General features: G+C 49.7%; 1 protein-coding gene across 1 annotated transcript; it reads left to right on the top strand.

Moving 5' to 3' along the window:
* The first annotated feature begins 2,717 nt into the window (after positions 1-2,717).
* Positions 2,718-8,402, top strand: LOC120038877 (insulin-like growth factor 2 mRNA-binding protein 2). The gene is made up of 3 exons (XM_038984461.1): positions 2,718-3,055; positions 3,899-3,959; positions 8,068-8,402. The coding sequence occupies exons 1-3, from the start codon at positions 2,881-2,883 to the stop codon at positions 8,162-8,164; spliced, it is 333 nt and encodes a 110-aa protein (XP_038840389.1). The 5' UTR covers positions 2,718-2,880; the 3' UTR covers positions 8,165-8,402.
* The last annotated feature ends 11,316 nt before the right edge of the window (positions 8,403-19,718 follow it).

Genomic DNA, 19,718 nt, shown 5'->3' with positions numbered 1-19,718 from the left:
TTCTCTCTCATGTTTCATTTGGGCATGCTGTACCTATTTGATCTCTCTTCTCTCCCATGTTTCATTTGGGCATTCTGTACCTATTTGATCTCTCTTCTCTCCCATGTTTCATTTGGGCATTCTGTACCTATTTGATCTCTCTTCTCTCCCATGTTTCATTTGGGCATTCTGTACCTATTTGATCTCTCTTCTCTCCCATGTTTCATTTGGGCATTCTGTACCTATTTGATCTCTCTTCTCTCCCATGTTTCATTTGGGCATTCTGTACCTATTTGATCTCTCTTCTCTCCCATGTTTCATTTGGTCATTCTGTACCTATTTGATCTCTCTTCTCTCCCATGTTTCATTTGGGCATTCTGTACCTATTTGATCTCTCTTCTCTCCCATGTTTCATTTGGGCATGCTGTACCTATTTGATCTCTCTTCTCTCCCATGTTTCATTTGGTCATTCTGTACCTATTTGATCTCTCTTCTCTCCCATGTTTCATTTGGGCATTCTGTACCTATTTGATCTCCCATGTTTCATTTGGTCATTCTGTTCCTATTTGATCTCTCCTCTCCCATGTTTCATTTGGTCATTCTGTTCCTATTTGATCTCTCTTCTCTCCCATGTTTCATTTGAGCATGCTGTACCTATTTGATCTCTCTTCTCTCCCATGTTTCATTTGGTCATTCTGTACCTATTTGATCTCTCTTCTCTCCCATGTTTCATTTGGGCATTCTGTACCTATTTGATCTCTCTTCTCTCCCATGTTTCATTTGGGCATTCTGTACCTATTTGATCTCCCATGTTTCATTTGGTCATTCTTTACCTATTTGTTTTGTAAACAAAAGCCAGGAATGTTTTGGTACAGAGATTGTAGTTCAGCAGCTTCAATGTACAGTATATGTTTTAGCCTGCCAGTTACTCTGCAATAAACAAACTGCTTCTTTAAACATGTTGTCGTATCATCAATACTTGTTTTTAAATTAAGATGAGAATATTCCTTTATTTTCAAATGTCCTGTATTTTGGTAATAAATTCAGTTATTTAGGTGTTTAGCATTGTGTGGAATGGTACAAGATATATATATATACCAGTAATTACTGTACATTATATTTTCAATCATACTTTTCTGTAAGCAATTCTGTAACATATACATTTTGTACTCGAGAGTCACTACTATGGATGCGTTATATCTAGTCATTGGGCAACAGTAACATTCTCCTGTGTATTGCTTCCCCATACAGTACACGACAGCATGTGCAGTAGCATGCACAACGAGCTTGTTAGTCCCAGGGAGTTGCTGGGCTTCCAAACCAGCCAACCAAAGCCTGCAATCCCTTGAGCATAGGTGTTACAATGTTTCCACACATTGGCTGGTTTATCACAACCAAAGGCCTGCAATCCCCTTGAGCATAGGTGTTACAATGTTTCCACACATTGTGATAAACCAGCCAACCAAAGGCCTGCAATCACCTTGAGCATAGGTGTTACAATGTTTCCACACATTGTGATAAACCAGCCAACCAAAAGCCTGCAATCCCTTGAGCATAGGTGTTACAATGTTTCCACACATTGTGATAAACCAGCCAACCAAAGGCCTGCAATCCCTTGAGCATAGGTGTTACAATGTTTCCACACATTGTGATAAAGATTAGCACAGTCATCATTAAATGCAATGATTCCATCATCATTTTCACCATTATGCTTTCTCTGAAATCATTGTAGAAATTGGATTACAATCCAAACTGATGAAAACATGATCAGCATAATGACAGAGGGCTAATCAATAAATCCCCATTTAAAAATACATTGTAGAGTACAACTGATAATTGAAAAACTATTGCAATCTAAAAAAAATAAAACTGAAGGCCTGAAACTGAAAGACTACAACATCTTAAATTGTCCATGCCATGGCAGGTGTTCATTCAATGGAACTATAGACCTACACAGAGCAGTGTTTGGGCCTAGCCAGTCTACATAATCCACCTGGAACCTCTCAACTACTTCCATAAACATGGCAGTACTTTACCGTGCGTGTGGGCGTGTTCCTCTGTAAAGGAGAGTCGCCCTGCTTGGCTGTTCAGCAACATGCAACATCTGTGACTGGCTGGCGAGACTTCAGTAAGGGCTAGGGGCAAGCAGCTCCATCCCTTCTCCCGTGCCTTCATCAATAGAGCCGGTCTAACCAGGGGTTATTAATGTATGTATTGAATGGTCCAGATTATCCGACATTCGGCCAGGTGTGAACATTAATGCCAGCCATCTCCAGACAACGTCCATCAGAGGAATACTTTTTGGAGGACACGTTTTGCCGTCAAAACCCATATGTTTGTGATTTAAGTAATTTACCTTTTATTTCTCTCTGCTCCTCTCATGGGAGTCAGTGTCATGTGACGCATGATATTAATCAAGGACTGATTGTTTTAGTAGCCTACCGTACCTGCCACGTTTCACTATCGCCCAGGCGTAGCAGTGGAGGGGTTTACAGTTCAGTTAACCCCTCCAGGCGCTACTGATCCAACCCCTGGTTAACCTTCCATATGGTCCTGATGCCACCTTTATACCTGCCTGCTGGCCACGATGTGGAAGCGCTGATGCTCCGGTCCAACAAACATCTCCAAACAATTGTTTTTCTATTTTCACTCAGATTGTATTTAGAGGCGGCGCTTGTTGGCTCCAGAGTGGCGTCGTAACGACACTTTTCAATCCCAGTAAAAATAGTTTGTCCAGGAGCACATTTCGAGCTGGGGGTCGACTGCATCTGGGGGGGTGATTGCTTTTTTCTGCCAGATTTTTCTATTTTATTTTGTATTTTCTTATTTAAAAAAAATACTTTACAGTTGAATTTCATTTCCCTGTGATTTGATTCCATATCAAAGATTTGCCTTAAGATCATGAACAAACTATATGTGGGGAATTTGAGTCCTTTGGTCACTGTCGAGGACTTGAAGCAGCTCTTTGGCGAGAAGAAGCTTCCTGGGGCCGGGCAGGTTCTGCTCAAATCCGGCTATGCTTTTGTGGACTTCCCCGACCAAAACTGGGCCATAAAAGCTATTGAGACACTCTCTGGTAAGTGTCTATCTGCAGGGGCTGATGCAGGAATGTCTCCGCGACTGGGCTGAAACGCTCAAAACAATTATTGGGAAAATAAATGATAAATAATAATTATTACCTTGCCAGTTTTTGGCTCGGGACTGTATTGGATACGCGCTGTTGCATCGGTGGCAGAGTTGACTCGCACTCACTCCGTCATGGTCAAACAAATATATCGCGAATTACAGATCATACACACTCACAAATGTCATCCCTGCGTAACTAAAACAGGACTCATTGTAACGTAATTATCGCATAACAGTTCTATTTTGGAAATGACAGAGGGGCGCTACTTTGTAATCAACCATTGGAATGCACGGGATGCTCTGATGTTCGGGTAGGCATCATTATTTTTCAGTATATTTTTCTTGATTTTATTGAAAAGAACCGACCAAAGTAACCGTAGAGAATGTGTCAAAGCCATGTTCCTATGATGCCTGGGTATGTTTTTACGAGGTGTCTTAAAGGTAGGTGATGGGGGTCCGGAGATAAGAACGAATAAACAGGTAGCAGGGGGGGACGAGGTGAGAGGCTTATTCTGAGCTGCGCCAGGCCACTAAGACAAGGCTGCAAGAAGAGGGAAACATGTCGGAGTTAGTAGTTCTACACAGAAACACAGATGTATGGACGTAAAGAACACATAGCCATAGAGAGCAAGGCATTCCTCTCTCTCTAAGGCTCACCTCTAATCTTACATTCTTTACAAAGAAAAGCAGACCCTTATTGCTGACAGTATCAGTCTTGTCAATGGCAACATGCTACAGTAGCCATATGCAATATTACATTGTTAACAATGTCATATTCGTCTCATCCTTACAGGGAAAGTTGAATTACATGGGAAGGTGCTTGAGGTAGACTACTCTGTTCCCAAAAAGCTAAGGTAATTTTATTTATTTATTCATGTTTCTTTATATCTGATCACCTGGTCTATCTGTCTGTTGTCGCTGTCTGTTTTGTTTTTATTGTATTGAAACTTTATTTAACTGGGCAAGTTAGTTAAGAACAAATTCTTATTTACAATGACGCCTACACCGGCCAAACCCGGACGACGCTGGGCCAACCGTCCTCAAACCTGTAGCATAGCTGTGTAACGGAGTGACATGTTGTTTCTGTTGATTTGTTTTGTTAGTAATGCATATATTATCTAAGTATTTGTATCAGTCCACAAGTAGTTTTATATATAACATTTTTGATGTAAATGCAATGGAATAACACTTTATACATTTATTATATATAAAATGGGCGAAGCGTAGCACTTCCTGTTTCAATGGCCTCAGTGAATGCTGTAATCCATGTTCAGAGTCTACTCCTGGTTTTAGGTGACCCATACAAATACTATGTTCAGAGTCTACTCCTGGTTTTAGGTGGCCCGTACAAATACTATGTTCAGAGTCTACTCCTGGTTTTAGGTGGCCCGTACAAATACTATGTTCAGAGTCTACTCCTGGTTTTAGGTGGCCCGTACAAATACTATGTTCAGAGTCTACTCCTGGTTTTAGGTGGCCCGTACAAATACTATGTTCAGAGCCTACTCCTGGTTTTAGGTGGCCCGTACAAATACTATGTTCAGAGTCTACTCCTGGTTTTAGGTGGCCCGTACAAATACTATGTTCAGAGCCTACTCCTGGTTTTAGGTGGCCCGTACAAATACTATGTTCAGAGTCTACTCCTGGTTTTAGGTGGCCCGTACAAATACTATGTTCAGAGTCTACTCCTGGTTTTAGGTGGCCCGTACAAATACTATGTTCAGAGTCTACTCCTGGTTTTAGGTGGCCCGTACAAATACTATGTTCAGAGTCTACTCCTGGTTTTAGGTGGCCCGTACAAATACTATCGTCAGAGTCTACTCCTGGTTTTAGGTGGCCCGTACAAATACTATCGTCAGAGTCTACTCCTGGTTTTAGGTGGCCCATACAAATACTATGTTCAGAGTCTACTCCTGGTTTTAGGTGGCCTGTACAAATACTATGTTCAGAGTCTACTCCTGGTTTTAGGTGGCCCGTACAAATACTATGTTCAGAGTCTACTCCTGGTTTTAGGTGGCCCGTACAAATACTATGTTCAGAGTCTACTCCTGGTTTTAGGTGGCCCGTACAAATACTATGTTCAGAGTCTACTCCTGGTTTTAGGTGGCCCGTACAAATACTATGTTCAGAGTCTACTCCTGGTTTTAGGTGGCCCGTACAAATACTATGTTCAGAGTCTACTCCTGGTTTTAGGTGGCCCGTACAAATACTATGTTCAGAGTCTACTCCTGGTTTTAGGTGGCCCATACAAATACTAGATGATAAACACATATGCATACATTTGTCAACACTTTGTAGTTCATTTTGTGTGCTGTTTTTTTGGAGTTGGTTGTGATTCATCGGCTCAGAAACACTGATTGATTCATTGGCTCAGAAACACTGATTGATTCATTGCCTCAGAAACAATGATTGATTAATTGGCTCAAACATTTAGTTGATACCTAATGGTCTATAGTTAGATCTAACAGTAATATCTGTAGACCTATTGCTTGGGCCTGTTGGAATGAATGATAATGTCAACTGAATGGCGCAATAGCGTGAAAAAACGGTATCACGTCCTCGACATGATCACGTTTGAAGCAACAATTCCCTTCCTCATGCACCACCTCAGGGATTTCCAAAAGACTGCATTGTTTGACATAAAGGTAAATATTCAAACCCCTTGTTTGGGAAGGATACGTGACCTCTGCTTTATGTGTTTCTTCCCCCATCTCTCCAATGCTGGTAGCCTCTCCTGCATGCAGAATACCCCTCTGACATGGCCAGGGCCAAGGCAGGGCCAGGGACAGGGCTGTGCACAGACCTTTTTGTGAGCAGGTTAAAAAAAAATAGATAAGTAAAAAAAAAAAAGTAACAAATAATTAAAGAGCAGCAGTAAAATAACAATAGCAAGGCTATATACAGGAGGTACCGGTACAGAGTCAATGTGCGGGGGCACCGGTTAGTCGAGATAATTGAGGTATTATGTACATGTAGGTAGAGTTAAAGTGACTATTCATAGATAACAAACAGAATAGCAGCAGAGTAAAAAGAGGGGGGGCAATGCAAATAATCTGGGTAGCCCTTTGATTAGCTGTTCAGGAGTCTTATGCCTTGGGGGTAGAAGCTGTTAAGAAGCCATTTGGACCTAGACTTGGCACTCCGGTACCGCTTGGCGTGCAGTAGCAGAGAGAACAGGCTATGACTAGGGTGGCTGGAGTCTCTGCCAATTTTTAGGGCCTTCCTCTGACACCGCCTGGTGTAGAGGTCCTGGATGGCAGGAAGCTTGGCCCCAGTGATGTACTGGGCCATACGCACTACCCTCTGTAGTGCCTTGCGGTCAGAGGCTGAGCAGTTGTCATAACAGGCAGTGATGCAACCAGTCAGGATGCTCTCGATGGTGCAGCTGTAGAACCTTTTGAGGATCTGAGGTCAAAAGTTTGGACACACCTACTCATTCATGGGTTTTTCTTTATTTGTACTATTTTCTACATTATAGAATAATAGTGAAGATGTCAATGGACTATGGAATCATGTAGTAACCAAAAAAGTGTTAAACAAATCAAAATATATTTTAGATTTTAGAAGTAGCCTTTGCCTTGATGACAGCTTTGCACACTCTTGGCAATCTATCAACCAGCTTCACCTGGAATGCTTTTCCAACAGTCTTAAAGGAGTTCCCACATATGCTGAGCACTTGATGGCTGCTTTTCCTTAACTCTGCGGTCCAACTCATCTCAAACCATCTCAATTGGGTTGATGTTGGCTGATTGTGGAGGCCAGGTCATCTGATGCAGCACTCCATCACTCTCCTTCTTGGTCAAATAGCCCTTATATATAAATATATTTTGATTTGTTTAACACTTTTTTGGTTACTACATGATTCCATATGTGTTATTTCATAGTTGATGTCTTCACTATTATTCTACAATGTAGAAAGTAGTAGAAATAAAGAAAAACCCTGGAATGAGTAGGTGTGTCCTAAACGTTTGACTGGTACTGTATATATATACTGTATATATATATATATATCTTGTGTAGCCCTTTCAAAAACCTTCCTTTTGCACCAGTGCTTAGAGGACTGTCTCCGTATGATTTGCAGGCCTGTGTCATGGACGCATCAATGCTGCCTATGTTCACTTCTATGCCACTCCCTGGAATAAGCACATGGCATGGCACGCCACACTGTCTTCATGTGTATTGATATCTATTTCTGTCTCACTACTTTCAGACTTGATCAAAATGTTAGAGAAAAGTGAGCATCTGATTTTCAACTTTGATTTGGTAAAATAGGAAAACATTTGTATATTTTTGTATGTATTTTCAATACTGTTATGACAGTAATTATGGTGGATTTGTGGTGAAACTTTTGGGAAATGATTGTCAAGTTCATTTCACCACATGCCATTTCAATCCCTGCTTGTTGTAATGGATTGTTATTTTCTCTGTCCATGTGAAGTTGGGGTTGGTGTCACATGAGCTAGTCAGGTCTGCCGTAGTATGATGTTAGTTCCAGACATAGAATTACAATGGATCATTCTAGAATCATACTAATTCTATGGTTCCAGAGGCCTGTGTGTTTGACCTGCTTCCTTGGCTGTTGTTGTTGATCTCCTGCATCCTTAGTGGGATTCTCCACAATACGGGGAGGACAGAGTTAGTGGGATTCTCCACAATACGGGGAGGACAGAGTTAGTGGGATTCTCCACAATATGGGGAGGACAGAGTTAGTGGGATTCTCCACAATACGGGGAGGACAGAGTTAGTGGGATTCTCCACAATATGGGGAGGACAGAGTTAGTGGGATTCTCCACAATACGGGGAGGACAGAGTTAGTGGGATTCTCCACAATACGGGGAGGACAGAGTTAGTGGGATTCTCCACAATACGGGGAGGACAGAGTTAGTGGGATTCTCTCCTGTTTGACCCTGTGGTTGAGCTGTTAACTAATCTTTATCCCCTCCTCCTCTCTCATCTCTGCAGGAGTCGGAAGATCCAGATCAGGAACATTCCGTCTCATCTACAGTGGGAGGTGAGTCAGTCAGTCAGTCAGTCAGTCAGTCAGTGCCTGGTGTTATAGTCTTTGGGGTTTTGTTCGGTTTCGTTTTGGATTTCAATTTTGAGGTTGGTTCTGTTTGGGTGTGGCTTTGCCCTGATTGGAATCATCCTCGTTTTTGGTCAGGATATGTAGGACCTGTCGCCTCGTTAGTTAGTCTTTTGTTTCAGCTGTGCTGGCCCAGAGCGGCTGGCCCTGGGGTCCAGGGGCCATGAGAGTTTCAGCTGTGCTGGCCCAGAGCGGCTGGCCCTGGGGTCCAGGGGCCATGAGAGTTTCAGCTGTGCTGGCCCAGAGCGGCTGGCCCTGGGGTCCAGGGGCCATGAGAGTTTCAGCTGTGCTGGCCCAGAGCGGCTGGACCTGGGGTCCAGGGGCCATGAGAGTTTCAGCTGTGCTGGCCCAGAGCGGCTGGCCCTGGGGTCCAGGGGCCATGAGAGTTTCAGCTGTGCTGGCCCAGAGCGGCTGGCCCTGGGGTCCAGGGGCCATGAGAGTTTCAGCTGTGCTGGCCCAGAGCGGCTGGCCCTGGGGTCCAGGGGCCATGAGAGTTTCAGCTGTGCTGGCCCAGAGCGGCTGGACCTGGGGTCCAGGGGCCATGAGAGTTTCAGCTGTGCTGGCCCAGAGCGGCTGGCCCTGGGGTCCAGGGGCCATGAGAGTTTCAGCTGTGCTGGCCCAGAGCGGCTGGCCCTGGGGTCCAGGGGCCATGAGAGTTTCAGCTGTGCTGGCCAAGAGCGGCTGGCCCTGGGGTCCAGGGGCCATGAGAGTTTCAGCTGTGCTGGCCCAGAGCGGCTTGCCCTGAGCTCCAGGGGCCATGAGAGTTTCAGCTGTGCTGGCCCAGAGCGGCTGGCCCTGAGCTCCAGGGGCCATGAGAGATGTTAGAAGAGCGGGACCCCTGTTTAGCTTGTCCTCTGTGTGTGATAAAAACAAAGCCTTTTATCTTGTTTCCCTCTTTCATTTGCTCCACTTGCTTTTACCTCCATATGTTTTATATTTAATCCCAGGCCCCCGTCCCCCGTCCGCCAGCCCCCGTCCCCGCAGGAGGCCTTTTGGTAGGATGTCATTGTAAATAAGAATTTGTTCTTAACTGACTTGCCTAGTTAAATAAAAGTTAAATAAAAAATATTACCAGTTGGTGTGGGTTATTATGTTAGTTAGCCTTTTCTGGGGTCAGCACTCATGGTGGGTGTCTATTAGGACCCAGTTTCTTGGTTAGCCCTCACCACCTGTTTCGTTCTGATTCTGACACAGGGACACAGATGTTAGTCTGTGTCCCTCTGTGGTGGTATGGTGAGGGCTAGGACAGTGTCCCTGTGCGGTGAGGGCTAGGACAGTGTGTCCCTGTGCGGTGAGGGCTAGGACAGTGTCCCTGTGTGGTGAGGGCTAGGACAGTGTCCCTGTGTGGTGAGGGCTAGGACAGTGTCCCTGTGTGGTGAGGGCTAGGACAGTGTCCCTGTGGTGAGGGCTAGGACAGTGTGTTCCTGTGTGGTGAGGGCTAGGATAGTGTGTCCCTGTGTGGTGAGGGCTAGGACAGTGTCCCTGTGTGGTGAGGGCTAGGACAGTGTCCCTGTGTTGTGGTGTGGTGAGGGCTAGGACAGTATGTCCCTGTGTGGTGGTGTGGTGAGGGCTAGGACAGTGTCCCTGTGTGGTGGTGAGGGCTAGGACAGTGTGTCCCTGTGTGGTGGTGTGCTGAGGGCTAGGACAGTGTCCCTGTGTGGTGGTGAGGGCTAGGACAGTGTGTCCCTGTGTGGTGGTGAGGGCTAGGACAGTGTGTCCCTGTGTGGTGAGGGCTAGGACAGTGTGTCCCTGTGTGGTGAGGGCTAGGACAGTGTGTCCCTGTGTGGTGGTATGGTGAGGGCTAGGACAGTGTCCCTGTGTGGTGGTGTGGTGAGGGCTAGGACAGTGTGTCCCTGTGTGGTGAGTGCTAGGACAGTGTCCCTGTGTGGTGGTGTAGTGAGTGCTAGGACAGTGTCCCTGTGTGGTGAGGGCTAGGACAGTGTGTCCCTGTGTGGTGAGGGCTAGGACAGTGTCCCTGTGTGGTGAGGGCTAGGACAGTGTCCCTGTGTGGTGAGGGCTAGGACAGTGCCCCTGTGTGGTGGTGTGGTGAGGGCTAGGACAGTGTCCCTGTGTGGTGAGGGCTAGGACAGTGTCCCTGTGTGGTGAGGGCTAGGAGAGTGTCCCTGTGTGGTGAGGGCTAGGAGAGTGTCCCTGTGTGGTGAGGGCTAGGAGAGTGTCCCTGTATGGTGAGGGCTAGGACAGTGTGTCCCTGTGTTGTGGTGAGGGCTAGGACAGTGTCCCTGTGTGGTGGTGTGGTGAGGGCTAGGACAGTGTGTCCCTGTGTGGTGAGGGCTAGGACAGTGTCCCTGTGTGGTGAGGGCTAGGACAGTGTCCCTGTGTGGTGAGGGCTAGGACAGTGTGTCCCTGTGTGGTGAGGGCTAGGACAGTGTCCCTGTGTGGTGAGGGCTAGGACAGTGTGTGGTGGTATGGTGAGGGCTAGGACAGTGTGTCCCTGTGTGGTGGTATGGTGAGGGCTAGGACAGTGTGTCCCTGTGTGGTGAGGGCTTGGACAGTGTGTGGTGGTATGGTGAGGGCTAGGACAGTGTGTCCCTGTGTGGTGGTATGGTGAGGGCTTGGACAGTGTGTCCCTGTGTGGTGGTATGGTGAGGGCTAGGACAGTGTGTCCCTGTGTGGTGAGGGCTAGGACAGTGTGTCCCTGTGTGGTGGTGTGGTGAGGTCTAGGACAGTGTGTCCCTGTGTGGTGGTATGGTGAGGGCTAGGACAGTGTGTCCCTGTGTGGTGAGGGCTAGGACAGTGTGTCCCTGTGTAGTGAGGGCTAGGACAGTGTCCCTGTGTGGTGAGGGCTAGGACAGTGTGTCCCTGTGTGGTGGTGTGGTGAGGGCTAGGACAGTGTGTCTCTGTGTGGTGGTGTAGTGAGGGCTAGGACAGTGTCCCTGTGTGGTGAGGGCTAGGACAGTGTCCCTGTGTGGTGGTGTGGTGAGGGCTAGGACAGTGTCCCTGTGCGGTGAGGGCTAGGACAGTGTCCCTGTGTGGTGAGGGCTAGGACAGTGTCCCTGTGTGGTGGTGTGGTGAGGGCTAGGACAGTGTCCCTGTGCGGTGAGGGCTAGGACAGTGTGTCCCTGTGTGGTGAGGGCTAGGACAGTGTCCCTGTGTTGTGGTGTGGTGAGGGCTAGGACAGTGTCCCTGTGTGGTGAGGGCTAGGACAGTGTGTCCCTGTGTGGTGAGGGCTAGGACAGTGTCCCTGTGTGGTGAGGGCTAGGACAGTGTCCCTGTGTGGTGAGGGCTAGGACAGTGTCCCTGTGTGGTGAGGGCTAGGACAGTGTGTCCCTGTGTGGTGAGGGCTAGGACAGTGTCACTGTGTGGTGAGGGCTAGGACAGTGTTCCTGTGCGGTGAGGGCTAGGACAGTGTGTCCCTGTGTGGTGAGGACTAGGACAGTGTCCCTGTGTGGTGAGGGCTAGGACAGTGTCCCTGTGTGGTGAGGGCTAGGACAGTGTGTCCCTGTGTGGTGGTATGGTGAGGGCTAGGACAGTGTGTCCCTGTGTGGTGAGGGCTAGGACAGTGTCCCTGTGTGGTGAGGGCTAGAACAGTGTGTCCCTGTTTGGTGAGGGCTAGGACAGTGTCCCTGTGCGGTGAGGGCTAGAACAGTGTGTCCCTGTGTGGTGAGGGCTAGGACAGTGTCCCTGTGCGGTGAGGGCTAGGACAGTGTGTCCCTGTGTGGTGAGGGCTAGGACAGTGTGTCCCTGTGTGGTGAGGGCTAGGACAGTGTCCCTGTGCGGTGAGGGCTAGAACAGTGTGTCCCTGTGCGGTGAGGGCTAGGACAGTTTCCCTGTGTGGTGATATGGTGAGGGCTAGGACAGTGTGTCCCTGTGTGGTGGTATGGTGAGGGCTAGGACAGTGTGTCCCTGTGTGGTGGTATGGTGAGGGCTAGGACAGTGTGTCCCTGTGTGGTGAGGGCTAGGACAGTGTGTCCCTGTGTTGTGGTGTAGTGAGGGCTAGGACAGTGTGTCCCTGTGTGGTGGTATGGTGAGGGCTAGGACAGTGTGTCCCTGTGTTGTGGTATGGTGAGGGCTAGGACAGTGTGTCCCTGTGTTGGGGTATGGTGAGGGCTAGGACAGTGTCCCTGTGTAGTGAGGGCTAGGACAGTGTCCCTGTGTGGTGGTCTGGTGAGGGCTAGGACAGTGTCCCTGTGTGGTGAGGGCTAGGACAGTGTCCCTGTGTAGTGAGGGCTAGGACAGTGTGTCCCTGTGTGGTTGTCTGGTGAGGGCTAGGACAGTGTCCCTGTGTGGTGAGGGCTAGGACAGTGTCCCTGTGTGGTGAGGGCTAGGACAGTGTCCCGGTGTGGTGGTGTAGTGAGGGCTAGGACAGTGTCCCTGTGTGGTGAGGGCTAGGACAGTGTGTCCCTGTGTGGTGAGGGCTAGGACAGTGTCCCTGTGTGGTGAGGGCTAGGACAGTGTCCCTGTGTGGTGAGGGCTAGGACAGTGCCCCTGTGTGGTGGTGTGGTGAGGGCTAGGACAGTGTCCCTGTGTGGTGAGGGCTAGGACAGTGTCCCTGTGTGGTGAGGGCTAGGAGAGTGTCCCTGTGTGGTGAGGGCTAGGAGAGTGTCCCTGTGTGGTGAGGGCTAGGAGAGTGTCCCTGTATGGTGAGGGCTAGGACAGTGTGTCCCTGTGTTGTGGTGAGGGCTAGGACAGTCTGTCCCTGTGTGGTGGTGTGGTGAGGGCTAGGACAGTGTCCCTGTGTGGTGGTGTGGTGAGGGTTAGGACAGTGTGTCCCTGTGTGGTGAGGGCTAGGACAGTGTTCCTGTGTGGTGAGGGCTAGGACAGTGTCCCTGTGTGGTGAGGGCTAGGACAGTGTGTCCCTGTGTGGTGAGGGCTAGGACAGTGTCCCTGTGTGGTGAGGGCTAGGACAGTGTGTGGTGGTATGGTGAGGGCTAGGACAGTGTGTCCCTGTGTGGTGGTATGGTGAGGGCTAGGACAGTGTGTCCCTGTGTGGTGAGGGCTTGGACAGTGTGTGGTGGTATGGTGAGGGCTAGGACAGTGTGTCCCTGTGTGGTGGTATGGTGAGGGCTTGGACAGTGTGTCCCTGTGTGGTGGTATGGTGAGGGCTAGGACAGTGTGTCCCTGTGTGGTGAGGGCTAGGACAGTGTGTCCCTGTGTGGTGGTGTGGTGAGGTCTAGGACAGTGTGTCCCTGTGTGGTGGTATGGTGAGGGCTAGGACAGTGTGTCCCTGTGTGGTGAGGGCTAGGACAGTGTGTCCCTGTGTAGTGAGGGCTAGGACAGTGTCCCTGTGTGGTGAGGGCTAGGACAGTGTGTCCCTGTGTGGTGGTGTGGTGAGGGCTAGGACAGTGTGTCTCTGTGTGGTGGTGTAGTGAGGGCTAGGACAGTGTCCCTGTGTGGTGAGGGCTAGGACAGTGTCCCTGTGTGGTGGTATGGTGAGGGCTAGGACAGTGTCCCTGTGTGGTGAGGGCTAGGACAGTGTCCCTGTGTGGTGGTGTGGTGAGGGCTAGGACAGTGTCCCTGTGCGGTGAGGGCTAGGACAGTGTCCCTGTGTGGTGAGGGCTAGGACAGTGTCCCTGTGTGGTGGTGTGGTGAGGGCTAGGACAGTGTCCCTGTGCGGTGAGGGCTAGGACAGTGTGTCCCTGTGTGGTGAGGGCTAGGACAGTGTCCCTGTGTTGTGGTGTGGTGAGGGCTAGGACAGTGTCCCTGTGTGGTGAGGGCTAGGACAGTGTGTCCCTGTGTGGTGAGGGCTAGGACAGTGTCCCTGTGTGGTGAGGGCTAGGACAGTGTCCCTGTGTGGTGAGGGCTAGGACAGTGTGTTCCTGTGTGGTGAGGGCTAGGACAGTGTCACTGTGTGGTGAGGGCTAGGACAGTGTCCCTGTGTGGTGAGGGCTAGGACAGTGTCCCTGTGTGGTGAGGGCTAGGACAGTGTCCCTGTGTGGTGAGAGCTAGGACAGTGTGTCCCTGTGTGGTGAGGGCTAGGACAGTGTCCCTGTGTGGTGGTGTGGTGAGGGCTAGGACAGTGTCCCTGTGCGGTGAGGGCTAGGACAGTGTGTCCCTGTGTGGTGAGGGCTAGGACAGTGTCCCTGTGTGGTGAGGGCTAGGACAGTGTCCCTGTGTGGTGGTGTGGTGAGGGCTAGGACAGTGTCCCTGTGTGGTGAGGGCTAGGACAGTGTGTCCCTGTGTGGTGGTATGGTGAGGGCTAGGACAGTGTGTCCCTGTGTGGTGAGGGCTAGAACAGTGTGTCCCTGTGTGGTGAGGGCTAGGACAGTGTCCCTGTGCGGTGAGGGCTAGAACAGTGTGTCCCTGTGTGGTGAGGGCTAGGACAGTGTGTCCCTGTGTGGTGAGGGCTAGGACAGTGTCCCTGTGCGGTGAGGGCTAGAACAGTGTGTCCCTGTGCGGTGAGGGCTAGGAGAGTGTCCCTGTGTGGTGATATGGTGAGGGCTAGGACAGTGTGTCCCTGTGTGGTGGTATGGTGAGGGCTAGGACAGTGTGTCCCTGTGTGGTGGTATGGTGAGGGCTAGGACAGTGTGTCCCTGTGTGGTGAGGGCTAGGACAGTGTGTCCCTGTGTTGTGGTGTAGTGAGGGCTAGGACAGTGTGTCCCTGTTTGGTGGTATGGTGAGGGCTAGGACAGTGTGTCCCTGTGTTGTGGTATGGTGAGGGCTAGGACAGTGTGTCCCTGTGTTGGGGTATGGTGAGGGCTAGGACAGTGTCCCTGTGTAGTGAGGGCTAGGACAGTGTGTCCCTGTGTGGTGGTCTGGTGAGGGCTAGGACAGTGTCCCTGTGTGGTGAGGGCTAGGACAGTGTCCCTGTGTGGTGAGGGCTAGGACAGTGTCCCTGTGTAGTGAGGGCTAGGACAGTGTGTCCCTGTGTGGTGGTCTGGTGAGGGCTAGGACAGTGTCCCTGTGTGGTGAGGGCTAGGACAGTGTCCCTGTGTGGTGAGGGCTAGGACAGTGTCCCTGTGTGGTGAGGGCTAGGACAGTGTCCCTGTGTGGTGAGGGCTAGGACAGTGTCCCTGTGTGGTGGTGTAGTGAGGGCTAGGACAGTGTGTCCCTGTGTGGTGGTGTAGTGAGGGCTAGGACAGTTTCCCGGTGTTGTGGTGTAGTGAGGGCTAGGACAGTGTGTCCCTGTGTGGTGGTATGGTGAGGGCTAGGACAGTGTGTCCCGGTGTGGTGAGGGCTAGGACAGTGTGTCCCTGTGTGGTGGTCTGGTGAGTGCTAGGACAGTGTCCCTGTGTGGTGAGGGCTAGGACAGTGTGTCCCTGTGTGGTGGTGTGGTGAGGGCTAGGACAGTGTCCCTGTGTGGTGAGGGCTAGGACAGTGTCCCTGTGTGGTGAGGGCTAGGACAGTGTCCCGGTGTGGTGAGGGCTAGGACAGTGTCCCTGTGTGGTTGTATGGTGAGGGCTAGGACAGTGTGTCCCTGTGTGGTGGTATGGTGAGGGCTAGGACAGTGTGTCCCTGTGCGGTGAGGGCTAGGACAGTGTCCCGGTGTGGTGAGGGCCAGGACAGTGTCCCGGTGTGGTGAGGGCTAGGACAGTGTCCCTGTATGGTGAGGGCTAGGACAGTGTCCCTGTGTGGTGAGGGCTAGGACAGTGTCCCTGTATGGTGAGGGCTAGGACAGTGTCCCTGTGTGGTGAGGGCTAGGACAGTGTCCCTGTGTGGTGAGGGCTAGGACAGTGTCCCTGTGTGGTGAGGGCTAGAACAAAAAGCCATATCAAAATCAAATGTATTTATAAAGCCCTTCTTACATCAGCTGATATCTCAAAGTGCTGTACAGAAACCCAGCCTAAAACCCCAAACAGCAAGCAATGCAGGTGTAGATGCACTGTGGCTAGAAAAAACTCCCTAGAAAGGCCAAAACCTAGGAAGAAACCTAGAGAGGAACCAGGCTATGAGGGGGGCCAGTCCTCTTCTGGCTGTGCCGGGTGGAGATTATAACAGAACATGGCCAAGATGTTCAAATGTTCATAAATGACCAGCATGGTCAAATAATAATAATCACAGTAGTTGTCGAGGGTGCAGCAAGTCAGCACCTCAGGAGTAAATGTCAGTTGGCTTTTCATAGCCGATCATTAAGAGTATCTCTACCGCTCCTGCGGTCTCTAGAGAGTTGAAAACAGCAGGTCTGGGACAGGTAGCACGTCCGGTGAACAGGTCAGAATTCCATAGCCGCAGGCAGCACAGTTGAAACTGGAGCAGCAGCACGGCCAGGTGGACTGGGGACAGCAAGGAGTCATCAGGCCAGGTAGTCCTGAGGCATGGTCCTAGGGCTCAGGTCCCCCGAGAGAGAGAAAGAAAGAAAGAGAGAATTAGAGAGAGCATACTTAAATTCACACAGGACACCGGATAAGACATGACAAATACTCCAGATATAACAGACTGACCCTAGCCCCCCGACACATAAACTACTGCAGCATAAATACTGGAGGCTGAGACAGGAGGGGTCAGGAGACACTCTGGCCCCATCCGATGATACCCCCGGACAGGGCCAAACAGGCAGGATATAACCCCACCCACTTTGCCAAAGCACAGCCCCCACACCACTAGAGGGATATCTTCAACCAACAACTTACTACTCTGAGACAAGGCCGAGTATAGCCCACGAAGATCTCCCCCACGGCACGAACAAAGGGGGGGCGCCAACCCAGACAGGAAGACCACGTCAGTGACTCAACCCACTCAAGTGACACACCCCTCCTAGGGACGGCATGAAAGAGCACCAGTAAGCCAGTGACTCAGCCCCTGTAATAGGGTTAGAGGCAGAGAATCCCAGTAGAGAGAAGGGAACCGGCCAGGCAGAGACAGCAAGGGCGGTTCGTTGCTCCAGAGCCTTTCCGTTCACCTTCACACTCCTGGGCCAGACTACACTCCATCATAGGACCTACTGAAGAGATGAGTCTTCAGTAAAGACTTAAAGGTTGAGACCGAGTCTGCGTCTCTCACATTCCATAAAAATGGAGATCTATAGGAGAAAGCCCTGCCTCCCGCTGTTTGCTTAGAAATTCTAGGGACAATTAGGAGGCCTGCGTCTTGTGACCGTAGCGTACGTGTAGGTATGTACGGCAGGACCAAATCGGAATGATAGGTAGGAGCAAGCCCATGTAACGCTTTGTAGGTTAGCAGTAAAACCTTGAAATCAGCCCTTGCCTTAACAGGAAGCCAGTGTAGGGAAGCTAGCACTGGAGTAATATGATCAAATTTTGGGGTTCTAGTCAGGATTCTAGCAGCCGTATTTAACACTAACTGAAGTTTATTTAGTGCTTTATCCGGGTAGCTGGAAAGTAGAGCATTGCAGTCGTCTAATCTAGAAGTGACAAAAGCATGGATTAATTTTTCTACATAATTTTTGTTAATGTTACGTAGATGGAAAAAAGCTGTCCTTGAAACAGTCTTGATATGTTCTTCAAAAGAGAGATCAGGGTCCAGAGTAACGCCGAGGTCCTTCACAGTTTTATTTGAGACGACTGTACAACCATCAAGATTAATTGTCAGATTTAACAGAAGATCTCTTTGTTTCTTGGGACCTAGAACAAGCATCTCTGTTTTGTCCGAGTTTAAAAGTAGAACGTTTGCAGCCATCCACTTCCTTATGTCTGAAACACATGCTTCTAGCGAGGGCAATTTTGGGGCTTCACCATGTTTCATTGAAATGTACAGCTGTGTGTCATCCGCATAGCAGTGAAATTTAACAGCCTAACAGTAACACTAACCCAGCAGTCACCCATACACACACGCCTAGCAGACCTAACAGTAACTCAGTCGTAACCCAGGGCTAACAGCAACTCAGCTGTAACCCAGGACTAACAGTAACTCAGCTGTAACCCAGGACTAACAGTAACTCAGCTGTAACCCAGGACTAACAGGAACTCAGCTGTAACCCAGGACTAACAGCAACTCAGCCGTAACCCAGGACTAACAGTAACTCAGCTGTAACCCAGGACTAACAGTAACTCAGCTGTAACCCAGGACTAACAGTAACTCAGCTGTAACCCAGGACTAACAGTAACTCAGCTGTAACCCAGGACTAACAGTAACTCAGCCGTAACCCAGGACTAACAGTAACTCAGCTGTAACCCAGGACTAACAGTAACTCAGCTGTAACCCAGGACTAACAGTAACTCAGCTGTAACCCAGGACTAACAGTAACTCAGCTGTAACCCAGGACTAACAGTAACTCAGCTGTAACCCAGGACTAACAGTAACTCAGCTGTAACCCAGGACTAACAGTAACTCAGCTGTAACCCAGGGCTAACAGTAACAGTAACTCAGCTGTAACCCAGGACTAACAGTAACTCAGCTGTAACCCGGGACTAACAGTAACTCAGCTGTAACCCAGGACTAACAGTAACTCAGCTGTAACCCAGGACTAACAGTAACTCAGCTGTAACCCAGGACTAACAGTAACTCAGCTGTAACCCAGGACTAACAGTAACTCAGCTGTAACCCAGGACTAACAGTAACTCAGCTGTAACCCAGGGCTAACAGTAACTCAGCTGTAACCCAGGGCTAACAGTAACTCAGCTGTAACCCAGGGCTAACAGTAACTCAGCTGTAACCCAGGACTAACAGTAACTCAGACTAACAGTAACTCAGCTGTAACCCGGGGCTAACAGTAACTCAGCTGTAACCCAGGACTAACAGCAACTCAGTCGTAACCCAGGACTAACAGTAACTCAGCTGTAACCCAGGACTAACAGTAACTCAGCTGTAACCCAGGACTAACAGTAACTCAGCTGTAACCCGGGACTAACAGTAACTCAGCTGTAACCCGGGGCTAACAGTAACTCAGCTGTAACCCGGGACTAACAGTAACTCAGCTGTAACCCAGGACTAACAGTAACTCAGCTGTAACCCAGGACTAACAGTAACTCAGCTGTAACCCAGGACTAACAGTAACTCAGCTGTAACCCAGGACTAACAGTAACTCAGCTGTAACCCAGGACTAACAGTCAACTCAGCTGTAACCCAGGACTAACAGTAACTCAGCTGTAACCCAGGACTAACAGTAACTCAGCTGTAACCCAGGACTAACAGTAACTCAGCTGTAACCCAGGACTAACAGTAACTCAGCTGTAACCCAGGACTAACAGTAACTCAGCTGTAACCCAGGACTAACAGTAACTCAGCTGTAACCCAGGACTAACAGTAACTCAGCTGTAACCCAGGACTAACAGTAACTCAGCTGTAACCCAGGACTAACAGTAACTCAGCTGTAACCCAGGACTAACAGTAACTCAGCTGTAACCCAGGACTAACAGTAACTCAGCTGTAACCCAGGACTAACAGTAACTCAGCTGTAACCCAGGACTAACAGTAACTCAGCTGTAACCCAGGACTAACAGTAACTCAGCTGTAACCCAGGACTAACAGTAACTCAGCTGTAACCCAGGACTAACAGTAACTCAGCTGTAACCCAGGACTAACAGTAACTCAGCTGTAACCCAGGACTAACAGTAACTCAGCTGTAACCCAGGACTAACAGTAACTCAGCTGTAACCCAGGACTAACAGTAACTCAGCTGTAACCCAGGACTAACAGTAACTCAGCTGTAACCCAGGACTAACAGTAACTCAGC

This window comes from Salvelinus namaycush, unplaced genomic scaffold (genome assembly GCF_016432855.1).
Source record: "Salvelinus namaycush isolate Seneca unplaced genomic scaffold, SaNama_1.0 Scaffold242, whole genome shotgun sequence".
Taxonomy (NCBI): domain Eukaryota; kingdom Metazoa; phylum Chordata; class Actinopteri; order Salmoniformes; family Salmonidae; genus Salvelinus; species Salvelinus namaycush.
The sequence above is the reverse complement of the archived record's forward strand: the minus strand, read 5'-3'. Positions and strand labels throughout refer to the sequence as shown.

What these genes read in the sequence shown, in the direction of transcription:
- LOC120038877 (XM_038984461.1), top strand. Translation starts at nt 2,881, where the DNA reads ATGAACAAACTATATGTGGGGAATTTGAGTCCTTTGGTCACTGTCGAG. An exon ending in AGCTATTGAGACACTCTCTG is followed by an intron (nt 3,056 to 3,898) that starts GTAAGTGTCTAT and finishes TCATCCTTACAG; the next exon opens with GGAAAGTTGAATTACATGGG. An exon ending in TCTGTTCCCAAAAAGCTAAG is followed by an intron (nt 3,960 to 8,067) that starts GTAATTTTATTT and finishes TCATCTCTGCAG; the next exon opens with GAGTCGGAAGATCCAGATCA.